This window comes from Apteryx rowi, unplaced genomic scaffold (genome assembly GCF_003343035.1).
Source record: "Apteryx rowi isolate R43461 unplaced genomic scaffold, aptRow1 scaffold_10, whole genome shotgun sequence".
Classification (NCBI taxonomy): Eukaryota; Metazoa; Chordata; class Aves; order Apterygiformes; family Apterygidae; genus Apteryx; species Apteryx rowi.
Window position 1 is genome coordinate 4,411,283 of NW_020447197.1, and position 15,995 is coordinate 4,427,277.

Below are 15,995 nucleotides of genomic sequence, written 5' to 3' on the forward strand. Positions count from 1 at the left end.
AGCGTCCTGCCGACGGGCGGCGCGGTCACAGCCCGCACGGCGCACGTGGTGCGGGACCGAGCCCGGCCTCCCCCGCGACACGAGGGCCACCCGGCGCAGCCGCGCTCGAGACCGCTCGGCGTCAACGGCAGCGGGAGYGGCCGCGGGCAACCTGGAGAGCGACCCGACTCGCAAACCCGGCCTTCAAACTCTGCCCCATCAGCCAAACCAGTTTTGCCGGACCGCTCTTCGGCTTGCTCAGTCCTCTCTCCTTCTCCACGGGAAAACACCTGGATTCTTCCCCTTTCTGCTCTCGAACAGCCGCTGTTTCTGAAGCCGGGCTTGCACAAATTAGTTGAACGGAGTTAACATCTCTGGGGACAGATGGGATTTTGTATCAACGTAATTAAATTGCTGCAGCCTCTGGTAAGGACAGAGTTAGGTCTTGATCTTACACGGTTTTAACCAAGGAGGGCGATGACCTCCGTGTGGGCCCCAGGTCGGGCTCTTATTTTAGTTTAAAGTACTTACAGCAACGTGGCCTACGAACTTCAGCAAGCCCAAGCCCTGCTGCCCTGGCGCAGGTGCTTCTCCATCGCCGCGCGAGGTTTCTAAGTTTCCCAGGCGCGAAAGGATTCACGAATTAGCACGCGGGTGCAAGGTACCACGGGGAACGTTAGAAGGATGCAGGCACAATACAGCAGTCAGCACCAGGCAGGAAGACTACTCAGGCTTTAAAAATTTCCCGGGAACACAAGGCCTGTTTAATTCCACAGAGAGCAGAATCTCTCATTCTAAATTGCTATAAAAAAACCTGCAAAATCACTGGGAAATCCATGACATGGAACAGATAGCTACGGAAACACACAGGAAGGAATAAAAATTAAAAAAAAAGAAGGCAGTGTTTGCACATACTCTGTTATTTATTGTACAGTATTTCACTTAAAGTACAAAGGCATCATCAGTATTCACCAGAATTGTATTTTAACAGGTACATTATACTGCATGTTAAAAATGTGCTACTTTAATGATGCAGGACAGAACACAAATTAATGGAAAGAAAGGAAAGAAAGTTTTAAAAAAAATGTAAAAATAACATTTTTAGTAACTGAACTGTACAAAGAAAAAAAAACAGAGAGCGGGGATTAGAGCCCCCCAAGTCACTTAAAAGTATATACAGATGCACTGTTATTTACCTTCTAATTAGGACCTTTGGGTTCTGCTTCCTTCATACTGATGAATTTGGGGGTGGGGGAAACACTGTTACTAAAATGAATAAATTCTTACAAAAGTATTTACAGAGAAAGGAAAACAAATCCCCTACTCTTCCAAAAGAGAAACATTTGCCTGGCTGGAGAGTACAGTCTTCCTCCCTACCCTCGCACCCAAACCCTGCCAAAGCAGTGACCTTGAACACGGGAAAGCAAATAGTTACGCGATCGGAGGAGCTGCCAGAGCCCTTCTAACGGTGGGAAAGTGTCTCTCTCATTTCTGTTTTATCGCTTTAGACGCTCCRGTAATGGGGTGAGCGAGGAAACAACCCCCCAAGCAGCCCCCCGACAGCCCCAGCCGCGCAAGCCGTCCCGACTGCGAGAAGCTGGGGCAGGCGGCCGGGATGAAGTGGGAAGCACCAACGGGTCGGGCGTGCGAGAGGTTCCTTGCTAGAAAAGGGGGCGACAGACGGGGACAGAAATGCTTTAAACTACCAGGCGTTCGCGCTGCTTTTCTAAATCTTCCCCCGGGAGCTTGGCAGCCGCGCGCGTCACCGCAAGCGACCGCAGCGCGCCCAAACCCGCCAGCCGAAGCGTCCGACCGCGGCCGCGGGGCGTCTCCAGGACGCTTACACGTGGGCGCTCTTGGCGTGGGTGGGCGAGCTGGAGCCCGAGGCGTAGTAGAAGCGGTTTTCGCCGAACGTCTGGGCGTCTCCCGAGCAGCACACGATGACGCAGCCGCCGAAGAGGCAGAGGGCAGAGCCGATCCAGCCCGTGTACAGCGAGTAGCCGAAGCTCATGATCGTGGTCTCGCGGTGGGCGCACACGGGGAACCAGATGGTGGCCACCACGCCGCACATCGCTGGGGAGACAGGGAGAGGAAGGGTGACGGCCGCGCCGAGCCCCGGGCACCCGGCAAAGCGCCGGGACGGCAGGACGCCGGTGGCGAAACGCCGCGTTCGCCAGGCAGAGGAACGCCGAGACTGACGTTCGCCGTGCCTTGGACCCTGCTACACCCTCTGCGAGGAGCGGGGAAGCACGGCCATTGTCCCACACGTCCGGGAACGCTTTAGCCGGGGGCACCATCCTCCCCACGTCCCCCTGGGGCTGCGAGACCCCGTTCGGCCACTTCCCGAGTTTCTGCTCTCGAAGTTGGGAAACGCCCATCGACTCCCAGCTGGAGCCGGGCTACGGAGACACAGGAGGACGGGCGAAGGACGGGCCGTGTCGGCCGCAGAAGGACACGTCCCAGACGCGCAAAGCAAGTCGAAGCATTCGAGCGCTTTTTGCGGTCTGGGAAAAGGAACGTTTTGCAGGCACGGAAGGAGGCAGGGACTTGCCCTGTTACTCTGTTAAGCGCACGCAGCTTAGATTTAGCCTCCTGCGGCTTATTTTCCCTTTGGAGGATGGAGAGGAAGCCCTTCCCTATCCCCTTCCAGGCCCACGGTGGGAGCAGGAGCATTCGCACCGGTGCTTGGTCCAAGCGACTCGGAGCAGGAGGGAGCACGCGAGCTTTCAGGGAGGCCTGAGCTGCGGAGAACTGGTCGAGATTGAGAGAGAGCAGCAATCTCTCTCAAACACTAACTAGAAGAAAAAACAACTGCTGCTTGACACAACCTGATATATTATAAGGGAAATAGATTTTTTTCCCTAGAAGTATTTTTAAGGGTGGAGAATTACAGTCATCCCTGAAATCGATGCTCTGGAGAGCTGCAGAATTAGCAATAACTTAAACCAGAAGGAAGAACACAAAAGCCGTGTGCATTGGTGAGGCAGTTAAATCTGGGTCCCAGAACCAACTGGTATAAATCACCGTCTCTGCACTAACCCACACACTATGTCCTCAGCCCACGTTAATTCACATCACTCCAGTTGCTCCAGCTGAATGGTCACATAAACGTTTAGGAAACAACCCATCGCTTAGCAAGACAGAGCAGGCTTCATAAAATACAAGCAGAAAACGGGCAGGGATAAAAGAAGCAGCAGTGAACAAGCAGTACAGGCTTTTTTGTTTTTAATGGAGAAGGAAATGTCGCATAACTCTGGAAAACAGATTCCACTACCTTATGGAAAATTTTCTCTATAGCAAGTGATGGAGACAAACTGTTTTTCGAAGGGAAAACAGTATTCTACCTAAGGTCTACTGGCAAGTCAAAAAATTGCTGAGGGCTTCAAATTCTGTAGGAAATTCCATAGGATTTTTCCATAAAAGGGCAGGAAGGCTGCAGCCAGTGGTGTTGCGAGGACTGCAAAGCAGGTCTCCTCGGGGCGGTAAAGAAGGTTCAAATTCAGTCAGACCTGCATCGCTAAGAGGCTGTGTAACTCAACAGCGACAGCCTCAAAGCTGACGCTGCAGGCTGCCGGGCTCGAGACCGCGGTGCCCGCCGTGTGCCGCCCGCGGCTGCCCAAAGCCCGGGAACACGCACGCGCCTTGCATCCTCCGCCAGCTCCCCTCGCTAAGGGTCCTACCTCCGTCCCGCCAAGTCCCGCCGTGCACCGAGGGCAACGGGAGTCGATGGTGTTAATCACCTCGCAGGAGCAGGTCCTAAAACAATACTCCTTTATGGCTCGTACATCTGAGAAGAATTAATCGGTCAATATTTACTCCCCTTGGGCACAAGCTGTGCAGGACTCCATCCTCGTGGCTATCAGAGAATCAGAGCAAAACAATAACAAGACTGTGGCAGCGTTACAGATTTCCACCAACCGCGTTAAAAGATATCTTGAGGCAGTGTCAAAAAGTTAAGGTTGAAAGAGGGAAAAAAAAGTCATTGAGAGAAAAAATAAAACTGTTTAGTTAAAGCAGAGAACAAACTAGAGCTCCTGGCCAGTGCAGCAGAAAATCCATCCCCAATAGCTGCAGCTATTATGAGAGAAAATATTTTCTTACGGAAAGGAGAAGAACATTTGAAGGATGCTAATAAAGCCAGTAATAATTTTGGGCCTCCTCAAAGCAAAGACCCTGCGGCTTTGGAAGGAATTTTTGGAGAAGKCAGGGAGGGGAGAATAGCATTTATCCTGTACGTGGATTCGAGTCTTGCAAACAAATCATGAGCCTCTAATGCTTTAAAACAAAAATGTATCAGTTGAGAATCTGAAAAGCATTCTAATGCTCCAGAAAAAAAGCTTCTTTGTTGTCCAAAAAGACACAATCATCTTTTCTTTTTCTGTCAGCAGTAACTATATATATATATATATATATTTATGTCCATAGACTATAAGAGCCTTATCTTTTCAGACCCTCCCCCACAACACAGGACCAAAGAAAAGCTCTCAAGGGCACCAATACAATGGCRTCTCTTGTGCATGTGGCTAAACTACATGTAAAACCACCTTATTTTAACGCTGACAGTTTCAGAAAACTGTGCTACAGAAGCTAAGGGCCTTCCGTGGGTTGGTGTGACCTCCCCATGTTTGGATGCCACCAGCTGCCATCAGTTACCAGCGACCCCACGGCTCAGAAAGAGGAACGCCCTGAAACAGCACCGGGTTTTCATTGCTTTGCATAGATTAAAGTTGGCTGTAAATCCCTCGAGGAAGATGTGAAAAGGACGGTCTGTAATTGCAGTATTTCTTTCGGACGGTGGACTCGGATTGCGACTGAAGAGGAGTTGTTTTGCCAAACAACCCGAGGGGATTGCAAAGGACATTTTAGGGCAAGTTTCAGTGCATTCCACAACAGGCTCCACACAAGGAAGAGCTGTTCGTGTATAAATTATGACTATTCCTCTTTTGTGCTAATGCTAAGAGACTCTTTGCCTCTGCCTAATTAAGAATGAGCACAGATGGTAGAGCTGTTGCAGTCAATATAGTCTAGCACAAAACTAAAGCAAGGTCTGCAAATAGAAGGAATATTTTCTATCAGACCAACTAGGTTAGCTGGAAAAACAGGCATATTTCGGGCTGCATACATACGGGAAAGCTTGCCTGCTTTTTGCAGCTAGGGTAGGCAGTCTAGTAAAAGACGCTGCCTCTACCTGCAAAGCTGGTCTCAGTAACGCACCATCCGTTATCCTTGGCTCCACCAGATCTCTGTAAAGTCATAGGGCCACATCCCGGGCTCCCAACATTTCTATGTGCTTTTTCATTATGGACCTACAGTAGCTCAGTCCATTGAACTGAAACTCTTAATATTGGACATTACAGGCATAATTTAATTAGGGGAAGCACAGAAGGTGCTTGGGAAAGTGGGGAAGGTGGAGCAGTATTAATCTAACCCAAGGGACAGTGAGTCCTTGCCAAATTCCTTAGGAGTAAGTTAAGAGAAGTTATCTGCTGAAGAAAGTATACTTTTCTTTCACAGATAGATTTAGTTATTCTGAGTTGCCAACTGAAAGTCATGCGGATTTCTCTTTCAAAGCGTTTGTTCTTGCACAGTGAAATAACAGATACATGGATGCGTGGGGGCTTCTGTGTTAAAGGCAATCATTCTCTCTTGATATCCATGGTCATATGAGCAAACCTCATGCAAGCAACTTCAGCAAAATAACCTTGCAGAACACTACTGTATCCACTGAAAATGTTCARGTTCACGGTCCAGCCCCCAAAAGTGCAAAGTCATTTTGCCTTGTGCACAGCACAGAAATATCCATGTGCCACGTGACAGCCTAGATGGGTGCTTCCACGCCAGCTCCCCGTCCTGCACCAAGCGGAGGGTCGGCCACCCCAAGCCACCTGCCCACCTAAGAACACACCATGTTTTGAAGTTCAAGCCATGGTTTGTGTGTCATAGTGTAAAGGGATTTATTTCTATTAGGGGGAACAGTGTCATTTACACAGCTCTTTCAATATTCACAACTTCCCAAAAGACCCAGCCCTTACAAAAACCCACATTCAAACCTTGGCTCTCAGGAGTCGACTATTCTGAGACAAAGCAGTGTCCAAAAGAACCTTTTACAGACCTTTATTTCTATAGCTAACACAGTCATTTTGCAGTAGTAATTCCTGATATCTGATATATTTTTCATCCGTGTTTTTCAGCGTCCCAGGTCCCTCACCTCCACTAGGAAAATGATCGCTTGGTAACCAGCAAGGGGTCCCCTGAATTAGTACCAACAACACAGGATGGACCAGAGTTTTTTCCATCAACACTACCATTTAAAATGTTTCCATACTGGTTCAGAGGGAACCGCTGCTGACAGTTGTTTTCAGCAATAAATCAATTTGATTGGGCAGATAGGATGAAGCAAAGACATAAATACATCAGCAGGCAGGATAGCAGGGTGTGCACACGTATGTCACACTCCTTGCAGCTTGCTATTATCAGTTCATAGTAAAACCAATGGAATATTTGAGCCCGTTGTTTTCCTGGCAAGTTTTCAAATTTTTTTTTCTTTGGTTCCACATTGTGTTTTCAGCTCCTGCTTTTCTTTTTAACAATTTCAGTGATAAACTGCCATCCTTTTCCTGGACAAGTAAAATTTGTCACGGGATCAGTTCCCATAATCAGATCTCCATTTTCAATATATCTGGCATGTCAGTATGTTTTTGCTTTTGTTTTTTGTTGGTTTTTTTTCTCTGTTGTTTTTTTTTTTTTAACCAAACCTCTGGGAGTCGGCCTCCATTTAGAGGATATGGCTGGAACCCTTATGGTTGAGGAGAAAATGCTGAAAACCACAAATGAGAATTCAGTGGCCAGAGATTAAATAAGAGCAGTCCAGGACATCTTACGTCTAGAATATTATGACTTTTAAGTCAGTATTATGTCTTTTGAGGTCTGATTCATACTTATTAAATGCTCTGGAATGGTAATACCTCATTTTTCAAATAGCAGATCATTAATCAGCTTAAATAATGTCGAAGTCCCAAGCCCCGTATATTATTCTTCTTCCAAGGGGACTGTCTTAATAATCAGCCTGGAAATATTTAGGTTTTGTAAAAATAAATGTGGGGTTTTTTGTAGACCTTCAGAGCAAAAGGGACACATTTATTCTTCATTTGTAATCTGACAAAAAGTGCTTCTCTTTTTCTCCTCTGGCTCACGGAGCACTAAAACTCCTTTCATTTAACCTCTTACACCTTTTCTCCTCGCCGGTGTCACACCACAGCAAGACCCGTGTAGGAGAGCGGCACACGAGACCCCAAAACACCTGGTATCGCGCCACGAGGGGCTGGGATTTCAGCTTGTTCTATCAGGGGTTAATGCAACATCGTCACCACAACTCGCTTGCCACGGGCGCTGCTCCTGTAACCCCGCTGCCCCATCAGCTTCCGTAAGCTGGGATCAGGTCCTCTCACACCGTCTCGCAGGAAAACCAGACCCACGGGCAACACCCTCGCCTCCGCACGGGCAGCCACACAAAACGGGGCTCATCCACAGCGTCTGGGACTGCAGCGGGGAATTCGCGTCTGTTTGCCACAAAGTGCAGCTCTGCTGGGACCACCCTCGTTCCCAGGCAGAGGGYATCCAGCGGACCAGACACCTCAGGCACTACTTCCCAAAATTTCACTCATGGGAAATACAGCACTATTTTTCTTGCTTTGCCAAGCCCAAATACGTTGCTCAAGGTTTTGGGACAGGGGCGAGTGCCCACGTTCCAACAGCTGACCGTTCACAATAAGGATTTTCTGGAAAGCTGTCCATCCTAAACAGGCMCTATAAAGGGCCTGGAAATCCTAAAATCCTGATTTTTAGAATTTCCAGCTGTGGCAATGTCCCTTTAAAACCCAAAGGCATGGAAAGGGCCCCTCGGTCTCAATCTGACTGCACTTTCCCGTAGCTTTGGGGCCTACCAGCTCATACCGACTGCTTCTCGTGAAGGATACTCTTGAAGGAAGGAGCGCGCAGAGGACAAGCCCCTGCGAGCCGGCAGAGCTCGGACCTGCTGCCCTGGGCTCAGCCCCCTCCTTCGCTCCCATCTGCCTCTCACGAGCTCTTCCCCAGCCGAGTGCATAAAGGCAGCGGCTCCCCAGGCCAGAGGCACTGACTACCTCTGTTGTGGCAGCTACATACAGTGCCCACTTGAAAAAAAAAAGGAGGAGAAGAAGAAGAAAGAAGAAGACGAGCATGATGTCAGCACTGGCTGCCCGCAGCCAGCAGAGCCACACAAAGAGGCCACTTTCCCTCACCCCTCCTCCTCTGCCAAACAAACGGGTGAAAACAAGGCACCACAGCCTGTTGTGGAGATGACGAGGCTTCAAGAACATGCAGGTGCTGCACTTGGGACAATGAGCTCCACAGTCYGAGCTGCTCAAAACAATCTCCTCTGCAGGCACCAAGAACGGGAAGAAATTCCCAGGGGAACGGCAAGGCCAAGGGCAAGGGTGGTGGGGCAGAGAGGGGTGGGCTCGGGAGGTGCAGGGGACATACCATCCCTTTCCCAGGTCTATGTCCCCTTTCTTTGTCCCCTGCTGTCCCTGCAGGACCAGCAGCACGCTCTCAGGCACGGGCTTCCCTCCCCGCGTGTCTCGGCTTGCTTTGGTTTGGGTGCACCTGCAATGCACAGGGAAAATTCAGAGGCTTTTCTTTTCCCTGCAAGCAGCTTGGGAGTCTAGACCCTTTTCCAAAAATAGTAACGCTTCCACAGCAAACCATCACGACCAAGCACTTGCAGGCAGCTGCCTGCGTGTCACTGCCATCACCCTCCTGCAGACACAGGCGGTGGCCTCGCGTGAGGCTCCGTGCCAGGGGACTCCGTAAGACAATGCACAGTAGGGTTTCGCAGCCCTCCCCTCTCCTCCTGCCCTCTCTCTTTGTCCTCCTCCTCGTGTTTACGCCTTTTGTTCGCCCCACAGACTGCAGCAATGCTGTAGTACTTCAGCATCAGCCCGGCCCAGACAACCATGTTTTCAGGTGAACACGCTCAGCTGACTCGCCCCGCGCTGTGCTGAAATCGAGGAAGAGCTCCCGCTCCGCACGCCTACGGGCAGACGGGCGCCTTACCCAGGAGAATGATGAGGATTCCTCCCAGCTGGGAACGCCGGTACTTGGCAGCTCCAGGCTCATGGCCCATCCGGATACAGGGCAAGACCGTGATCAGCAAGAAAATAGCTGGAAGACCCAGAACTGAGGCGGCAATCATCAGTGCTCGACAAGCTTGGACGTACCCTGTTGGCAAGGCAAGGAAACAGGATTCTGATTATTCGGCACAAGAGAAGACCTTTGGACAAAGACTCCTGTCTGACCAGCTCCCAGCACTTGCCTGGAATATGGGAGAGAGGCTCAATTCTTTGTGTAAATAACCAACTATTCACCCGACATAAGACAGAGAGACTGCATTACAGTGGTTAGTGCGTGAACACAGGATGTGCAAGTTCAAAAATTTGCGCAAAATAAGTAGCACTGCCTGGAAAAGACAAGCTCTTTCCAGCAAGGCACTGAGAAATCATGGAGCTGGGGAAYAGGGGAAGGAACAGAAAGGGAAACATCTGGGAAGGAGTTTTCCTAATTCTTTTCAGAGACTTGAGTAAACGACAAGAATTTAAAGTCCGAAAGAATGGCTTGCTATGACCAGGAAAGGYCCACAGTATCCATCGGAGGAGTGTTGAATAGTTTAAGAGCCATTCCTAAAACATGCAGGTCTGTAAAACACTGTCACCAGCTGCACTGARAAGGTGAGGGCTGTTGACTTGGGAGAGAGGGACGCTCGGCAGTCAAAGTCACGCGCCCACGCTGCACATCAGGAGCTTAGCCTGCTAGCGGGGTCTCAGACGAGAGTCCCATGACTCGAGCTGACTGCTGGAACGGAGTTAGGGAAGAAAAATGACTGCACTTCTCGGAGCTGTTTGAGTTCTCCTAACTGAGGGCCAGATTATTCCTCTGGATCCCCATGGATATCACTGGATCCCTTGGCATTTCATCAGGCTTATCATCCCTGTTGTTCCTACATCCCATGCAACAGCCGCCTGACACGAGGTGGCGTGGGACAATAGGGGCCTGAGACCGTGGCTGTGCGGGTCAGGGCCCTGCTATTTATATTAGTCTGTGAAGGGCTTTGTATAACAACGTATTAAATTATATACATACATACATACATACATATATATATATATAAAAATAAAAGACAGGTCATTACTTGCATGCAAAAGAAAAAAAAAAGTCAGTGTAAGATTTGCTCCAGTGCCTGGAGAGCCTCCACTGGCTCTCCGGACAGTCTTCGTAGAGCAAGCACCCCGGCTCACTTTCCCTTTCTATTAACAAAACGAAACTGCCACACGCAGACGTGGAGTTTCATGAGGACTCAAAGAATGCCAGCAAACAGGGGTCTCAAGCAAGAACTACTGACATACAGATAAGAGACCAGGAATCAGGATTTTATTCATCCTGGACATGCAGACTCTGTGTATGCTGAATATTTGCTTAATTTTTCAAGAAAGATAAACAAAAAACAAGTTCTCTCATGAGTCCAGGGCAGGAAAAGAGACCCAGTAATAAATTAGGTGCCAAAATCCGGTGTGGTTTCTGTGTAACTGATCCCAGTTAACCAAGAACTCAAACATGTTAGTTTTAAGGACTTGACTCCGTCCGTGAAAGATGCTATGTACGATTCAGTTACCAGACRCACTAAGATACACTTCTGTCGGGGACAGCTATGGGCATCAAGAAGTTAAAAGCAGAAGCATCTTGTTTTGTGATATGTTCCTCCTGAAGAGGAACACGGTTTTCTGTTGCTGAAGGATTTATTTACCTATTTATTAAATTTCATTAAACAATGTTTCTTCAGGGCAAGTCTTTTCTCTGTCTTCTCTACCATATCGAACGACAGTAGCAATAATGAAGGTAAATCTACTAAAAGTACACACAAAAAGGGAGAACAGGAGCAATTCTGACAGATGCAATATTGTTAAACACTCTTAATACAGACTAGGGGTTATATCAGAGAGAAGTTCAGAAGTAATCTTTCTAGCCTCCGTGAAATTCTTTTCACAGCAGTTTAAAAAAATAAATAAGGAAAAAAATGAAGGAAAACTATGAGGAATGTCTATATCTACCCAGGCAGGATTGGAAGTCGCTGAAATGCTACATGAGGCGCAGCTGAAAACATAGCACAACAAAAAAATGCTATAAAGCTAACAGTGATTGAAATAGATAAAATCATTAACGTACAGAGAAGATCACACAAAGACTTTGTCAGGCTTAGCTAGTTCAAAAGATATATTAATACTGATGGAACACCTTGCTAAATTTTTGCTTTGGTGTAAACCTAGGTGAAAATTACTATTTTAATTTTATTTCTAATTAATTAGAAAATATCAAGAGAAATTAAACAAAGTTATGTCTGTTTGCTATGTAAAAGTTCTACCTTGCATTAACACAAGTAGGAAGCACAAGAACATCAAGACTAACGACAATCTTCCAAAAGATTAAAAGTGATAGCGTCATTAATAATAGACCCTGAAAGATTCATTATTCTCAAAGTCATTTTAGGGAATTGATCTTTAATATTTGTAACAGTTCACCTCAAGGCAAAGCTAAATGGAATGTCTATATACTTCAGAATACTGTATTATATCTTAATACACTATTATGTTTTGCAATACAGTCTAGATGAGAGATGCGAAGGGAATAGCAAGAGTGTAATAAGAGCAACGATCGATAGCATTAAGTGGGCTTTAATAGCATAAGATCCTATACCTAGGTATAATTAAAACAGGCCCAACTTAATGAAAATCATGCTGAGAGCTATCATTCAAATTCTCTGGCATGTTTTCTCGGACCACCTCTGGCAGGGCTGAAGTTGATGGAGCTCTGCCGTCGGGTCCCCRAGCAGCAGGAGCTGCCCCGGGCAGAAGGACGTTTCTGTCCGCCCCGCTGCGGGGAAGGGGGGACGGGGAACACGCACCTGGCAAAATGAGGATGTCCACGAGGGGCTTGCAGTGGTAGAGGCCCGTCGCCATCACACAGTCCGCCCAGAGCCCTTTGGATCCCAGCTCGTCCATCTTCCTGCAGGTGGTGATGGTGTAGCCGCAAGTCACCACCCAGTCGTTGGTGGCCGTCGCGACGACCACCCCGATCCAGCCAATAAAGCTGCAGACAAACCCGGCCAGGTGCAAGCAGGTGGCCACCATGTCGCTCCCTTAGCCTAGCGAGGCAGGCAGCTGGAAAGGAAAGCACACAGAGAGTTTCAGCGAGGCYGGGCGCTGCGCTCGGGGCAAGCTCGCGGCTGCAGCCCCCGCCGCCGGCAGAGCCGCGAGCAGGAGGGACTGGAGTTTGGCACCAAGAGGTCCCCAGCACTGCTGCTCGCAGCGAGCTGCCGCTGCCCAGCTCACGCCCGGGGAGGGGTCGGAGCTGCCTCCGGCCCCGCTAACGCAGGGGAGGAGCAACAGGGAGCCCCAACTTCTCCCGCTCGCTCGCTCGCTCGCTCGTCGCTAGTCGGAGGGGAAGGAGGACGAGGAGAGGAGGAGGTGCAGAGCTCCATCCCCTGCCACCCAGCCTGGAGAAGGAGGGGAAAGGGGCTCGGGTACTGCAAACGCTCTCAGGCATCGAGTTCTCTGCAGCCAGGAACTCGCTGCCTCTTTATTACGAGAACCGATCTCTTTTTCCCCAGCTGAACTGATGCCCTAAAACACAAAACAGACTGCTTCGCTTAAACGCAAACAAKCCGACTACTGAAATTTCAGAATAAAGAAATGCAAATCAGAGCAATGCTGTTGAGCTGAGGACGAATGGTCACACTGATATTTCCTGATGGAAACACAGGGCAAGAAACACAGAGAGAGTTACCCGAGCGGTGGAACCGATCACCTCGCCAAAGCCATCGGCATTCCTGCAGTAAGTGGCCAAAAGCAGTCTCGCTTCCTTTCTTTTCTGATGTTTTCAGTAGCTGCAAAAACATAAAAGATACGTCACTACATTGTCTCTGCTTGTGCCTGAGTTTTCAAAAGTACTAGTAACACTCGGAATGTCTCAAAAAATTTTTTAACAGCTTCTTATTTCCACTTTTGGATCCTAAAATTTTGGATAAGTGGCTTTTTACTCAGACTCATTAGGTTTGCAAATTTTAGTCTATTCCATAAAACAAGGAACAGTACACTTCAAAATGTCACAAGGAGAAAAACTTCACACACTGTTCTGAATCAGGAGGAATGTCTAGGCAGACAGATATTTTCCTAATTTTACTTTGTATTTTCTCAGACACATACACATTATTGCATGCCAGCACATTCCTAATAAAATGCATAGTGATGCATCCACCAGTGCTTGCAATTTTGCAAAGGAAAAGTTTGGAGCCATACAAATAAAACATGCCTGTAGAGACCACTAGTGGAGTACTTTTAGCATTACATTAAAAAAAAAATTGACAGGAAGAAAATTAGAGAACAATAAATTTGTTTTATTCCTACAGCTGTTAATGAAAAAGAAATACTGGAAGCTACACTCCAGTATTAAGATGTTATGAATGAAATATATCCTGCTCTTCACCCAAAAGGGTTTTTTTTCCTATTCCTTAGCACACAAACTACATACAAAACACAAGTAACAACAAGCCCATCCTAAGCTTCAATTGTCACGTGTTCTTTAGATTCAAAATTCAAGGACACGTGGACACAATTTCATTTTGTCAAAGCTTCCTCTAAACACTGTAGTTACTGCGTAAATAGTACTACAGGGTTGATAATTATCTTTAAGTGGTAATAAAAGCACAGAGGAGCTTTTTATAATATATACAAATTTAAAAGTTGCTTTCACATTTATTTTATATGGTTGATTACAGTCCTTGGGGTTTTTTCTATACCCAGCTTATTGCAGCTTCGTGAAGCCACACTGCCAGCCGCCTTTCCCTGGACTTCCGTGACGTTCACCCTGCCGCTGATTCCACCTCTCCGCACAGCTCCTTCTCCTGGCGCACCCCTTTCTGACGGAGCCTGCTGTTACTTATAGCCAGCTCCCATTTTGACATTGTCTGGGGTCCTAGGTGGATTGAATCTTTCTCCCCCAAACATGCTCTTTATTCATTATTCAGCAGACAAACTTGTCATCTCTCGAGAGAAACTAATATTGTCCCACTTCTTGGAACATGCAATTGCCTTCAACAGATCAGGCATCGTGTCCTGAATTTGAAATGAGACGATCTGACAAATTAACACCTTCCTGCCTCTCCCCTTGGTTGACTCAGTTTACATTTTCTTCAGTCTAGCACTTCCTCCATCTAACTTTATATCACTAGGCAAATTGAACAGATAGCTGATCCACTTGTAACAAGTATAAATGCACATAGCTTAATATTGGTTTTGAGTTAGTACCAGACGCAAGAATACTTTACCACTTTGGGATGATCAGTTCCAATCTCTGTCATCTAATGACACTGTAACTGTACAGTCCACCACAGTTTAAAAACAGGCATATGCTCTAAATCATGCTAATACGTGTAGTTCTGATGCACTTGAAGTTTTTCATTTTTCTTCAGAATAACAGAAGAGAAACGCTTGCAACATTTTGATGTTCCATTTCATCGCATGGCTGAGGTTATAAGCATCTTACATGGTAACAGTGCAGACGTGTCCTAATGCACGAAAAGAAAAAAATGTTTTGTTTTTTTTTATGTCCCATGATATGAATTCTTGGGCCATGGACCCACCCTAACGTAATTCAGCTAGTGCAGTTCAGCAAGCTGCCAGGCCCTAACCGAGCTGCTTGCAGCGGCGAGGCACACGCTCTCGGGGCTGCACAGGCTGGCAGGTGTTCGCCTCGTTTGATGGCCGTATCAGCTAGTTTAGTTCTGGCAAACGTTTCTGTAGCTCTAATTCAATCTCTTACAGTTACGAGACCAAATCCTGAACCACAAAGGTTGTTTATGCTAACACATTTTCCTTCACAAACGCAGTTCTCAAAAAGCATATGCACAGCAGCTCAGCTGACACCTTAATAAACAGTATTATTCAACGGTAATCAGCTTGGTGCCCGTATGCATAGGTTAGTTGATGTTAACAGGGATAGGAGGCATTTACTCCTTCACCAGGGTCATGAACAATACCACAAATCTTGAAGTGGATATAAGTGAACATTCAATAAATAAGCACAACTCGCAAGATCAATACAATAAAAAACAAAGAAGAATGACCTATCAGCTATGTGCTAAATAAACTGATGAAATATTTAGGGCAACATTCTTAAAATTTGCCATTTTAAAAGCATTTGCTACCCATGCATTTACTGCAGCAACAGTGCGAACATCTTAAAAATCGTAATGTTTTTTATCTTGTTATTTAAGCATTTTTCCTTGATCAGCATTTAGTGTTTTCTCTGGCAAATGATATCAGCTGCAATTAGTCAACACCCTATGATTTTTTTTTCATATAAGTGACTCACCTAAACTTTTTCTTTATGTGTTTTTTCAGCATGATAGTTTCTCCTCTGTTTGGAAATTCAATAGAATAAAAATATAGGAGGAGATCCATAAATAAACATGGTGTACTGAAGGGTTACTTCTTTAAGTTGTGTAGCTAGTTGTTCATTTTCTTCCATACCAAAAGCTGAGCTCACCAAAATATTACTGATTTCATCTTCGTCCTGTTTGGTACTGCATCATTTCTCTCTGTATCTGTAAAATAAGGTTAAGTTAATTGTACATGGTAACATTGAAAGTCTGCGATACTCTGAAACATAATGAGGTTTTCCCATATACAAGACCAGTACCTTAAAACAAGGACAAAACGCTTTCTGCTCCGGCTTTGCAGGAAGGACAAATATGTACGTGTATGCTGTGACTATGCATGATTATCTGTCAGAAAACATCAGTAGGAATAAAATCACCTAGAAAATTTCCAAAATTTTATTATTGGCAAAAGTTTTTCTTTTTTTTTTTTTTAATCAGACACTGTAAATTTCTTAAAATGGCCAATAGAATATGGCCAACTGCTATAACT

General features: G+C 46.7%; 1 protein-coding gene across 1 annotated transcript; it reads right to left on the bottom strand.

The window, feature by feature from the left end:
* Positions 1–908: 908 nt before the first annotated feature.
* CLDN11 (claudin 11) lies at positions 909–15,570 on the bottom strand. The gene is made up of 6 exons (XM_026061441.1): positions 15,439–15,570; positions 14,393–14,632; positions 12,853–12,952; positions 11,972–12,227; positions 9,073–9,237; positions 909–2,052 (listed from the first exon to the last, which is right to left on the bottom strand). The coding sequence occupies exons 4-6, from the start codon at positions 12,195–12,197 to the stop codon at positions 1,820–1,822; spliced, it is 624 nt and encodes a 207-aa protein (XP_025917226.1). The 5' UTR covers positions 12,198–12,227; positions 12,853–12,952; positions 14,393–14,632; positions 15,439–15,570; the 3' UTR covers positions 909–1,819.
* Positions 15,571–15,995: the final 425 nt, after the last annotated feature.